Raw genomic sequence first — 13690 nt, forward strand, 5'->3', positions numbered from 1 at the left:
ACTGTGGGAAAAGAACAGCAGGTACAATATTTAGGACCCCACACAACACATTACTTTTAGCAGCTGTTTGTGTTGATGGAATGAGAGCATATTTCTCCTCCCCGTGGTACCTACCTCCAATTTTACTTGCCAATCTTACGAAAGAGCATTGCAAGCATTTTTAAGGAACAGCTATTATTATAGAAACTCAACACAGGTTTCTGTTTTAATGAGAAAATATACTTGCATTGTATGACTCACAGTCACTATAAAACAAAAGCAGGATAACAACATTTAAGTGGTTAATGTATACAGAAAACCTGGGCTGGTCAGATTGGTTGATAAAACATGACAACAGCGCCACCTTTTGGCTGTAAACCAAACCACTGTTACTCTTTTTACTTTCACATAATCTGGATAAGGAGCAAAATGAAGCAAAACGAGCAGCTTTTCGAAACAACAACAACTCAGGAAACCTGCATTTGTAGCCAAAAACGGGACAGTTACAATTCCAATGCTGAACTATTTTTCATTACACACGTGCACTGAAACCAGTCTTTGTCACAGAAAAGGTGTTTTTTTAATAATTTCTTTTGTGGAGACCAAATTAATTTGCCAGTAGCGGTCCTTTGTTGCATTTGATTGATTTATATAGAGAGATGTAGGCCTGCCTCTATTTATAGACATCGATGCTTGGTAGCATGCAACTGCAATAAAGAAGAGGCAAGTAAACTGCAGAGCATGTAAGGTATCATAGCACTGAGCCATGTGCTGCTGACCATGATGATTTTGTTTCCATAACTTCTCGAAGAGAAAGTGTTGCATGGTAGAGAGGGAGCGGCACTGGACTGGTGCACGCAAACATTTTTTATTGCAGGGTATGTGAAAACGCAGCTTAGATTCCATCCCAGCGCAAAGGCTTCCAAGATGGCAAAACCACACCGGCTTTATAGGAGACTGACTTTATTTTCACAGCAGGGGTTGAGGGGAAGGAGCACGCAAAGCAGGAGATGCCCCGTGACAAGCAATATCAAGCTGAAGAAGTGACAACCAAGGTTTTATTTAGGTATTTATTTTTTACTTACAAAAAATAATCCCTCAAGAAAACAACAGATGCATGTGTCTTAAGAGGTGAGAGAGAGCCAGGAACTCCCGACAATGCCCTCAGCCCTAGGTAACTGCAACCACGCAGAGGGAGAAGCAAATTCATTTCAAAGGGAGCAAAAGCTGTAAGAATCCAACCACTGCAGTGAGAAGTTCAAATGTACGTGCCTTGATGTAAGACTATATCTCAGTAATGAGCCACTCGTGACATACAGCTTGATACCATGTAATATTGCTAGAGAAGCCCCTTCCAAGACTCATCTATGCTCTCCTCAAACCAAGAGGGATCCAAACCCCCTCTCAATACAGGTGTGCAACTCCTGTAAGTGTTACTACAAACAATACCTGCCCATCAGCTGGGCAACAGACTACTGAGTCTGTGGAATTATACTTCCTATAATCTACTGGTAACACACCTTTATTGAACCGGGTCCGAATCGACTAGATTTGCATTTCCAAACAGCTGGTCTATTTGTATATGTGTATACTCTTAAGTATGACTCACTTTAAAGAAATCAATACAAGACAATTGTCCAGTTCAAAAGGGTTTTCTTTTGTTAATAGGCAATTCATAGAACCGGTTTAATTAATGCTTATTTGCCACTTTTACTACAATCCCTGAACACAGGCTTCAAAATGTTTGACTGTGTAAAGGAACATGTGCGACGTGTCAAACCACAGGCTGGAAAGAAATTAAAAAAAAAAATCTTTTGGTTGCAATCTCTGTGTTTGCCCAATAAAAGCACCAGAATAATGTTCACAGTATCTAAAGCTGTTTTAGGTGAGCCTCAGAATAAAACACCATATCAGGTCACAGAGCAGTATGAAAAACAGAAGAGGGATTTAGGGGAGAATCAGCCTCTTGGCTTATTTTAAAAGAAGTTAAAATAATAATTTTAGGTTTATAAAAACAATACATACATGTATATGTCTCCTAAACTTGATAATTTCTAGTCCAGAAATTATGGTTCCCGGTTGTAAAATACGTATTGTTTTGCTTTGCATGAAAAGAAAGAGTAAACCTGGCAGCCTCTATACTACATATGAATACAAAGCACAAGAATAAATACCACATTTCTTTCCTAAATGTCAGATTACAAAACTGCTCAATACTTCGCAATTGTGATTCATGCAAATACCATCTCAGGTCAAATTTTAATATTACAAATACTGTATCAGCTCAGTGCCATTTTATATCCCTTTTCATAAAAAAGAAATTCTCACTCACCCCTATAGCTGGCAAACAGCTCTGGAGAAAATAAATCTGTACACCCATAGCTCTTGTTCATTCTAGAATTCCAACCTCACACACATGTGCGCGCTCACACCCAGACACACAACACCCTTTGTCACTGATTCCAAGACTATGCACGAACTAAAGGTTCTCTATTTTGCTTTTAGCTCTGAAAACACTGGTTGAACAGCAAAAATAATCCTTTTTCTTGCCTCTCTCTCTCTCACACACTCTCTCTATTACCTTCTTTAACTTTTTATTTCCTGGAAACCTGCATACTCTACATTTACTCCAAGGCCCTTTACCCTATATAAATATAATTAAAAACATAACTTTTTTCCATTGCTTCATACCTCTGTTTTTGCCAGCATCTGGCTTGATTAAATTATTGCCTTAGTAAAAATTAAATGTCATTTTTTGTGTGTGTTCCCCCCTTACCTTTCTGACTCAGGTTATTCAAACTTTATTCATTTTGTACATACGTCTCTGCCCACACCCATCATAAAAACAGTCATTGCCCGCTAAATACAGATTGTATATTTAGGAACAGTTATGGAAATATGCACTGAGAAACTGGAGACCAGTTCATATTGCAAATATACAGGATCCTAAAGCTAAGATTATCCGTTTGGCTTGGCATTCCCCTCTACCTCTCTCCTAAACTGACAGATTGTGTTTGCAACGAATGGGGTGCTTTATTAAATATTCTGACTGCAAAACATGGATTGTACATTTCCAATAACAGCCTCCAATTTTTAAATGATAAATTAAGAAAAAAAAAGGGGGGGGGGAATCAGCAACCCCCCTCCGTCCCCCAATAACAGCAAAAAAAAAAAATCATTGCATTTTATGGCTATCTAGGGTAAACCAAACATTAACGTTCTTAATGCAGCAGGTGGGTTGACGGAGAAGCTGCAGGCAAGTCCAAAGGAAGCCTGGTGACACACCAGGCTACTCTGGGCCAAACTCTCGTTATACAAAGCAGGGCTGGAAATTCAGTTAGAAGGAAGCACATATATTTGCCCTGCCTTGAGTTTTTGCCAACTCCTTCAGCCTCCCATGCGGATCCATTGCAATGGGTCTGCTGCTGCTTCTGCCAATGGCGACGACACCCTTCCTTGACCCAGTCCATGCCTAACATCCTCTCATTCTTTCTTTTGGGGAGGGGGGAGAAAGGGGGGCGGATTTTGTGGGTGGGTTTTTCTCTTTTGCTAATGGTGCCTGGAGATGGAGCAATCCTGTCTCTGTGGATCAGTGAGCTTGTTGTATCTTTAATAAATATGGGATTAAATGCTGCTGCTTTATTTTTCTTTTGGTTTCTCGGTTCCGAACACCTGTTTTATTGCAAGGGGATTATTCATTCTCTTCCTGGTTGGCATAAATTCCAGCCTCCCAGCGCAATGCCAGGGCACTCTTCCTGCGATTCACCCTGGTAGCCTCAAGGACCTGGAAAAGAAAAAACACCACTTCATTTGATTGCCTTCTTCCACGCCTCTCTAATATCCATCTTTCCCCACCCATACTTACTAGCACACATAGAGCTAAATCATGCCGTCCACACTCACTACTCAATCACATGAGCAGCATAACCCGGGCTACTTATGTCTCTAAGGGCTTGCCAGTGTGAGCAAGGGTTACACCAAATAGCCCATAAAGTCCAGTCCCTGGACTGTTTAAATCCTACTATTCATACAGCAGCCTAAGTAAGAAGTGGAGAAGTCAAGTCTATCTCTGCAGGCCTAACTCAGGATATCTGCATACTCCCCATCCCAATGCAGACAGGTCAAGTGACAGCCAGCAGGGGGAGGATGGTTACGAAGGATCCATTTTCACTCTCTCATGCGGGGACTCCGTACAGCACAAGGTAACCACACACATACATAAACCTTATCTGAGGCACAGTTCCAGCCCACTGTAGACAATGGGAGCCTTGTCATTGACTTCAATCAGCTTTGGATCTGGCTCTTTGTCTTGCAGACTGTTTATCATTTGAACGTGTCATTACCTGTAGACACAAGGATCCTTCACACTTGCATGCTGTGGTGTTTGGATTGAAGCAAAATCAATGAAAAAGCCATTGCTTGGAACACATGCATGGAAGAACACAGAGTCCTCTGGGTGAAAAACCACACACCTCATGCCTAAACAGGGATGATGTGATACACAGGCCTGGTCTTTGCCACCGGCACAAGGGTGAATTTCCCCCTCGGGGAATAAAAGACATACTCCATCAGATCCTTCCTTCCGCATGGTGTTTGTCCCCACTCCTCCACATCTCCCCAAACATTTTAGAACGTTCCCAGGCTTAACCAATGCCAGAGAAGAACCTCATGGGTGATCTAAAGTTTGAACCCAATCCAAAGCCCACTGAAATCAATGGAAAGATGCTCAATGACTTCTAAGGACTTTCAACCAGATCCCTCATGAGAAACATTTTCAAGGGGTTTAAAGATTTAGGTTGAAAAATCCAAACCAACTAGGACGCCTCTAAAGTGTCCAGGTTAGCTAGTGCATGCAGCCCTGTATTTCTATTACTGCCACCCTTGTTGTCCCCTGCCCCACCAGTGTGCTCTACACATCTATGGCATGTCTTGGCCCTGTACAGACTATCTGGTCTCTGGGGCTGGGACTGTGTTATGTTATGTCTATAGACAGCCCAGCACAATAGGGCTCCAATCCTGATTACAAATATCAGAATATCTGAATGTAAGAATGAGGACTCTAGATACAAAGAGTAGCTGAAGGTAACCTAGCTGCCGGTTGGTGGGTGAGTAGAGGTTACTTGGTCTTGCAGCTTGTAACAATCCATGACCGGACTCGTTCACAGATGTCGGGGTTTCCAGCTAGGCTGCATATATGCTGTAAGGAGACTACAACTCCTGACGGACAGCTACAAATCATTGTTACTTGCGCTAAATGAGAATATTCTCTGTGGTCTAACACTAGGATCCAAACTTGCATTTAGAGCTCAGGGACACTCAGCAGTTTGGGGAAAGAAGGGGTTTGGCAAAGCTTTGTTTGTGCCTTGTAGTTTGCATGCCCTCTAATTTCTTTTGAGCCTGTGGATCAACAAACCCGCAAACTCAAGGTGAAACTAAGCCAGCACACGCAGTATTGAGTTGAAGCCATATCTCCTTTCCTGGCAGCGATGGGGAGGAACTGTGCGTGCCTAGAGCTCAGTCAGGTTTACCGGAATGTTACATTACTGAAGATCTGCATAAAGCTACTTATATCCTCTTTGTAAACCATCAGAAGGCAAGACCATTCAAACGGAAGCAGGTCTGATTCCATCCAGCAGAGGGAAGTGGTGCTCACACAGCCACCAATATGTTTACACAATAAAACCCCCGCACCACTTCTTGAACAAAACTCCCCAGAGGCACTAATGGCCTATTGAGCCTGCTGCAGCTACAAAGCTGGGGACTAATGGTTTAAATGAGGTGTTAGGGATTCGGACTGCATAAACCATGCCCTAGGACAAGATCTCAAAGGGGTGCGGCCCCATTGCCCAGGTTTTCTTGATAACTTGTTCAGAAGGAACAAAGGAACACAGTCGCTCTTTTAGCTTCAGCACAATAGGAAATACAAAGTGGTGCTTTCTTAGCTTCAGAACTGGGGAGCGTTGCCGAGCAGCGGCAGAAGCAGGAGAAAACAGGAGTGAGCATTAAAGAGAAGTGCAGGGTAAAGGAGAAGTAACATTCTAACAGGATATGAAAAGTAAATACAAAAGTCACCAAACTCAGGGCAAAAATCGGAGGCCCTTATCTGAGCAAAACCACCCTGCCAGTAGAGGAGAGTTTTGCTTTAGAAAGGACTGCACAATTTGGGCCTTAGTTTCAGGCTAACATAAAACAGGATGGATTTTTAGTCCCAGTGTTCTAGGGCCAGATCCTCACCTGGTGTGAAATAAACATGGTTCCACTGACTTCAGTGCTGGATCTGGCCTTTTGGTTTAATATTTCTTCTTTGGATCGGCACTATGTTAGCTTTAAGCTACCAAAAACCCGAGAGCAAAGAGAACATCCTTCCCTCCATTACGTCCCCTTTGTCCCTCCTCATCACTGGTTTAAAGCTGCTAACCTATTATACGTCAACACTGTTCTCAGTCAAAGAACATGGCTGGCAGGAACAAATACTATGGGCTAGATCGGGGTTCTCAAACTGGGGGCCATGACCCCTCAGAGGGTTGTGAGGTTATTACGTGGGGGGTCATGAGCTGTCAGCCTCCACCCCAAATCCCACTTTGCTTCCAGCATTTATAATAGTGTTAAATATTTTAAAAAGTGTTTTTAATTTATGGGGGGGGGTCGCACTATGAGGCTTACTGTGTGAAAGGGGTTACCAGTTCAAAATTTTGAGAACCACTGGGCTAAATCCTCAGCTGGTGTAAATGACTTCAACTGAGGATCTGGCCCAAAGTTTGCATAGATCCAATAACCTACTGAATGCATCTACCCACTACAGCTTTGTTACTAGAATTTCTATAACTATACAAAATTAGCATTAGAGACTGACTAGTCATTGGAGAGGATGAAGCAGGATATTTATTTCCCCTGTGTAAGAATTATCAACACTGTATTGAGGCATGGTAGCAAACAACCATCATGTCTATCAGCTAGTCCACAAAGTCTCCACTTAAGTTTTTAACTTGGTCATAACTCTCATTGGGCCAAAGAATGAGAAGTGCAAGGCACCACAGCTTCAAATGACTTTAATGTCTCTGTTGGTGTACTATACTTTAGACTTCTGTAAAGCATTTGACTTAGGACTGCATGACATTTTGATTAAAAAACTAGAATATAAAATTGTCATGGCACACATTAAATGGATTAAAAACTGGCTAACTGATAGGTCTCAAAATGTAATTGTAAATGGGGTATCGTCATCGAACAGGTGTGTTTCCACTGGGGTCCCGCAAGGATCAATTCTCTACCTTATGTGACTTAACATTTTTATCAATGACCTGGAAGAAAACAAAATCATCACTGATAAAGTTTGCAGATGACAAAAATTGGGGGAGTGGTAAAGAATGAAGTGGACAGGTCACTGATTCAGAGCAATCTGGATCACTTGGTAGACTGGGTGCAGGCAAACAATATACCTTTTAATATGGCTAAATGCAAATGTATGGGTGTGGGAACAAAGACCGTAGGCCAAACAGGACTCTATTGTGGGAAGCAGACTCTGAAAAAGATTTGGTGTTAAGGAGGGGGCATTTGATAATCGGCTGAATTTGAGCTCCCACTGTGACACTGTGGCGAAAAGGGCTAATTTGATCCTGAGATACTAAGCAGGGGACTCTTGAATAGGAAAAAAGTGTCCATACAGTTGGGATTGGTGCGACCGCTGCTGGAATACTGTGTCCAGTTCTGGTGCTCACAATTCAAGAAGGATGTTGAAATAATGGAAAGAGTTCACAGAAGAGCCACGAGAATGATTAGAGGATCAGAAAAAGTACCATGTAGAGAGAGTCAAGAGCTTAATTGATTTAGTTTAACAAAGACAAGGGTAAGGGATGATTTGATTGCGCTGTCTATACATATCTAAATGGGGAACAAATATTTAATAATGGGCTCTTCAATCTAGCAGAGAAAGGTCTAACATGATCCAATGGCTGGAAGTTGAAGTTAGACAAATTCATACTGGAAATAAGGCGTAAATTCTTAACATGAGAGTACTTAACCATGGAAACAATTTACCAAGGGTCATGGTGGATTCTCCATTACTGGCAATTTTTAAATCAAGATTGGATGTTTTTCTAAAAGATCTGCTCTAGGAATTGTTTTGGGGAATAATGTGGCATGCCAGAGCTCAGCTGAGATGATCACAATGGTCCCAACTGGCCTTGAAATTGATGAGCAGCAGTTCCATTGATTAGCTCTCCTCAGCATTTGACCTGCTGAAATCAATGGCAGCTTTGCTGGAAGGCTGAGCAAAGACTTCAAGACCTGGCCCCGCATTATTTTAGTAGAAGGAATGGGCCAGAAGGAAGGGATGCTAAAAAGGAAGAGTGGGATAAATGAAAGACATTCTGGAAGAGAGGAACATGGAGTTATTCTCTATAAATAAACAGATTTACTGCTAACCAGTTTATTGTTAAGTTTTGATAAGACTTTCATAAGCTAACGTACCCTTTAACTAACCACCACATTGGAAGCTCCCAATGAAGAGAAACCGAAGAGAAACCTGGCCCAGATTCACCACTACATCACTCCAGTTTTACATCTGTCCCTGAAACCAGTAGGATTACATTGGTGGAAAATTGGCATAATGCAGTGGTGAATCATGCCTTCTGTATTTGCCATTACACTCATCAGATACAGTAGAACCGTGGCGATACAAACACCAGAGTTACAAACTGACAGGTCAACTGCACACAGATAGTTTTGGAGAGATGCGGGGGGGCATTGCAACCCCAAACAGAGGTAAGACATGTGGGGGGCACATGGGATCATGTGCCACTGCCCCGCCGATTTCTGCGAGCACTGAGCTGCCCAGGGCTTGCTCTGCTTGGCCTGCTGGGATGGAGGGGAGCTCTGTTGTTCCCATGCTGCACCCCCTCCTGGCACGTTTCTGGGGGACAGAGCTGCTTCTCCTGCCAGGTGAGGGAGGGTGGCCGCTGTCTCTGCAGCTGGATGCCGCCTCCTAGTTCCTAGTGCCAGTCGCCTTCCCCATCTATGTGTGCTGGGTGCCCTGCATGGTCACCATCCTGTTACGGAGAGTGCCTGAGGTGGGGCAGGGCAAGGGGGGGCAGGGGAAATGAGGGAAGGGGGTGGGGTGGTGGGAAAGAGGCAGTGGGGAAGGAAGGAGGATGGGATAGGGCAGAGAGAAGAAAAGGATATAGGGGAATAGGACAGAGGGAAGAGGGAAGGGAGGGGATGGGGCAGAAGACAGTGGGGAGTAAATTTGCAAAGCTGTATTAAGTCAATATTCTGTTGTAAACTTTTGAAAGAACAACCATATTTTGTTCAGAGTTACGAACAATCTCCCATTCCCAAGGTGTTCGCAACTCTGAGGTTCTACTGTAAGAAGCCGCGGGCCTAATCGGGAACGGCTCAATTTCTCTACTAAAATCTGTGAAATGGACAGCTAAATGGACTCCAAACTAGTCCTGTGTCAAATATACAAGGAATCCCCAAAACAGGCTGAGCTAGGTCCTTTTTGTGTGTGGAATGCCCATAATACACCCAGTTCTGGGCCAAAACACCCATCCCAACTGACAGGTTTCAGAGTGGCAGCCGTGTTACTCTGTATTCGCAAAAAGAAAAGGAGGACTTGTGGCACCTTAGAGACTAACCAATTTATTTGAGCACAAGCTTTCGTGAGCTACACTGTATTCTCCCCACTGTATTTTCCATTGAATGCATCCGATAAAGTGAGCTGTAGCTCACGAAAGCTTATGCTCAAATAAATTGGTTAGTCTCTAAGGTGCCACAAGTCCTCCTTTTCTTATTTCAACTGAGTAGTTATTTACTGCCACTGATGACCTGTGGTGTCTGTATAAGTGTCCAGCAATGGAGTGAAGTAAATGGACTTCTCGCTGGAGAAAAGACATCAGAATCTGGTCCACAGCTCAGAGCTCTAAATATAGGCATGGGTCCTAGCGTTAGACCATAGCGATTCTCATTTAGCACAAGTAGTAAAGACCTATAATTTGGAGCGGACAGTAAGGAACCATATACCCTGTGCTGCACTTATGTGGCTTAGGGTGGCGACACTGGTGTATGCTGAAGTGTCCAGCAAGTGGATTTAAGTCAGCAGGACTATTCGTGAAGTAAGGTGCTAATCAGGGCAAGTCAAGGTATTGGAATCTTGCCCTCTGCGCTTGGCCACACTCGTGCATGGCGTTGTGTTAGTGGAGCTGACAGCAGAATTATCCCTACAGGAGTTAGGTGCCTAACTCCCCGATAAATTGCATCCTGCATGTAAAATGCACATGCTGAAAAACCAGGACTGGGAATGGACACCTCCTTTGCTGTTACTGCTCTCTGGATTTTCTCACTTGTCTGGAATTGCCTCTAAAATTGGCACACAGGCTCCACAAAGATTATAACATTAACAAAGCTAGGAGTGCTTCTCTCAGGCTTCGACTGAATAATTGACAAGGCTACCTCGTAATGAAAAGAGTTCTAATGAAAATAGCCAACTGATGTAAAAAGAATGTTCTGTCTGGAAAAATGAATTTGACCACAAAGTCACATTAAACAGAGAGATTTCAGATGGCAGAAACGTTGAAACGACAGACAAATATAAATAAATATTTGGAATGCTTTAGAACTGTGAACATTGTTCTTCACCTCTCTTACTACACACATGTTGGGGTTTCAGCTCGGAGATCTTGTTAGGAGTTACAGAACACTGTTTTAATGCCAAGTTTTATTTTAAAGTGGATGATTAACAGGATAAAAAAAAAATGACTGAAGCAGGTACAAGTTTTAGCCATCTGCCCCCTAGTGGAGGATAGAGAGAAACAAATTTACTGGTGAATTATCCCATACTTGGTCACTGGCACCAGCCGATGAAGAAGGCAAGCAGGGACAGAATTCAGTATCACTGCATCTCACTCCAGAACCTGTTACTAAATGAAACGGATTAGTATTGTGCAACCCTAGTTAATTTCTCTCCATAGCAGAGGCAATATTGATGTGAAGGAGCTGAATCTCTCTCTGATGCTGCTGACCTAAGCCTGACAGAATTAAACACAGAAAGATTTCAAAGATGACTATGCAAGCAGAGAGACTGAAATCCTGGCTCTCCTGAAGTTAATGGCAAAATCCCCAGGGACTGGTATGGGGAAAAGGATTTCCCACATATTGTCTAAATTGACTTGCAATTGACTAGGAAGATTAACTATACTCCATCCTCCAATATTTGTACAAGTGAATTCAAGAGAACTTTTGCAAATGGGAGTAATTCCATAACCATAAGGTGTTTGTAAACTACAAAACAAAGTAGGAGCATATTTCTTCACCGGTGGTTAGAGCTTGCCACATTCTTTGGAATAATGGATCAACTGACTAGCACTCAATGCCATCAGCTTCTTACAGCTTACAGGCAAGTGAGGTGAAAAGCCAACAGTTGATGATGGCATCCAGTTGTTTGTTTTTAAGTCTTAATGCTGATAAATATTGAGGATACTTCCAGCTAAGTTCTCAAAAGTCATCTTGATTTATGTATGCAGAACTCTTTCCATGCAAATCCTTGCAAAAGCGATTTTTGTGCTTTATCACCCATTCATGGGCAGAGACCGAGTTCCAATCAAGGCTGAGGGTGTAAGTTCTACCAGCTGTGTGTACAAGAGACCGTGCACAAAAAAACCTTTGCACAAGTGAACCATGCACACATAACTGCCAGCACAAATGCATCAGACAGGTTGGTTGCTCTTGAGAAATTCACCACGGCTGTCCAACAGAAAGTTAAATGCTGGAGTATTGGCCAGACAGGCACACAACTAACAGCACCAATAAAGAAAACTCTTTCTGCAGCGTCAAGATATTTTATTTACAGTACATACTGAGTGCTAAATCCTGCTTTTACAGTATATGCAAATACTGGGCTTCTGCAGAGTGCAATGGGAGCCGCACTTACATCTGGAAACCCTAACAGAAGAATGTGTTATTGGTGCTGTGCAGTGTGTTGGAATGTGGTCAGTGTCCACAGCAATCAAAGCTAATCTGTCTTGCTATTTGGTGATTTTGTAAAGGTGAGCACTGTAAACTTACCACTTTTCAGTTGCCTCTGTAACTAACCATTACCAGAGTATTCCTTATAGTATAGTAGGTAGAAGGAACACTAAGAATTAGAGCTGGTAAAGTTATGTAGTCATTCAAGAGAAAACTGGAAGTTTTCAGGATAACCATACATGCACATGTGTGAGAAAGCATGCAGTTATTAGCAGTCCTTTTAAAAAGTGGAACAACAAAAGGCGGTCCGGTGTGCTTTTAATGTACGACCTAGGATTCTGAAGGAGATAAATCACAGCAGACTATATTCACAGCTCAGCAGTGTTACAGGACTCCAATTAATGCTGATCAGAGTTGCGTTGCTAAGGACCTCTGCACTGAGTTGAGAATCCATTCCAAAAACACCAAGATTGAAAAGCTATTTCACAGGGCTGAGGTTTAATGACAGGGAGTGCAGATGGCAGATTTTCACCTTAGTCTATAACCATTTTCAACTCTCACTCCTTTCCCACTTATCTCCTCCCTCCTGCCCTAGACCTTACCATCAGAATACTGTCCATTCCCTGTGGGAGGCACAAAGGCATCTCCACCCGAAGCCCATGAATCGGGAATCTAAAGCGTACTGCCTCTTACAGGCCACGTATACACAGATACTATGTTGGTCGTTCATAAATGACACCCAAAAGGAGAAGGAGAGTGTGTGTGTGGGGTGGGGGAGTCCTCTGTGCTGTCTACCCTGGGCGGGGGGTTAGGTCGGCATAGCTGTCTCTCTCAGGGTTGGGAATTTTTCACGCTCCTGAGAGACGTAGTTATGCCGACGTACATTTACAGCGTAGACCCGCCCTACGTGTCAGACCAAGAGCTTTGCGCAGGTAAGGGTTGTGCAAGCATCCCTTCAAGGGCTCTGTCAATACACTTCAATCCTGACTTAAAATGCCCCTGCTTCTGCAGCCTTGGGTCTCTTGGCTGTCAACAGTGCAAACTTCCACGCTGGGAATGGTCATACTGTGATGTGGAACAAACTACCCAGTAGAGGGACATGGATGCGGCCACGGATGAAGTCACCAAACTCCTTTGTGACTTGGAATTGGGATTTGAAGCTATGCTGTCAAAGAGGGAGAGGTCAGTGTGTTTATCCTTTGTACAAATGTAGATATTATTGAAGACACTATCACTAGAGATGTGCAGGAATCATAATATTTGGATCTGGGTCCATAACTCCTCAAAGGTTGGGGATGTTTGGATCCGAGGTTTTATATTTACCCATTACAGAGGGTTTCATCTGGGAAGGTCAGATCTGAATCTGGATGCTAACTCGCCCAATGCTCAGGAAAGTTCCCATCCCGGGTTTTGGTTTGGTGCCTTCCCTCTAATCACAATCTTCATCACTCCAAAAATTGTAATTAGAATCCAAGGATAAGGAAAAAACGTTTTGATGATGGATAAGAGAGACTATCCCCCTGTGACGCATGACCAGAAAGGGTTAAGCAGCCTGCAGGATGAATGATTCAAATTCAACCCTTAAAAACATAGGAGGAGACAATGTTTGTGTTTTTGTGTATTTACATATATATGGGTAGAGATCAACAATGTAATCAACAGGTTTCAGAGTAACAGCCGTGTTAGTCTGTATTTGTAAAAAGAAAAGGAGTACACAAGTACTCACAAGTGCCACAAGTACTCCTTTTCT

At 42.9% G+C, this 13690-nt stretch overlaps 1 protein-coding gene across 16 annotated transcripts in view; it reads right to left on the reverse strand.

Moving 5' to 3' along the window:
- Positions 1-1035: 1035 nt before the first annotated feature.
- PALM2AKAP2 (PALM2 and AKAP2 fusion) overlaps positions 1036-13690 on the reverse strand; it is a 503398-nt gene continuing 490743 nt past the window's right edge. For 15 of the 16 annotated variants that reach the window (XM_073345681.1, XM_073345680.1, XM_073345678.1 and 12 more), the window contains one exon: positions 1036-3763. In XM_073345681.1, the coding sequence (XP_073201782.1) occupies positions 3671-3763 (93 nt within the window). In that variant the 3' untranslated portion in view covers positions 1036-3670. The remainder of the gene's footprint in view (positions 3764-13690) is intronic. The other variant, XM_073345683.1, reaches the window with a different exon arrangement.

Source organism: Lepidochelys kempii, chromosome 5, assembly GCF_965140265.1.
Source record: "Lepidochelys kempii isolate rLepKem1 chromosome 5, rLepKem1.hap2, whole genome shotgun sequence".
In the NCBI taxonomy this organism is placed as follows: Eukaryota; Metazoa; Chordata; order Testudines; family Cheloniidae; genus Lepidochelys; species Lepidochelys kempii.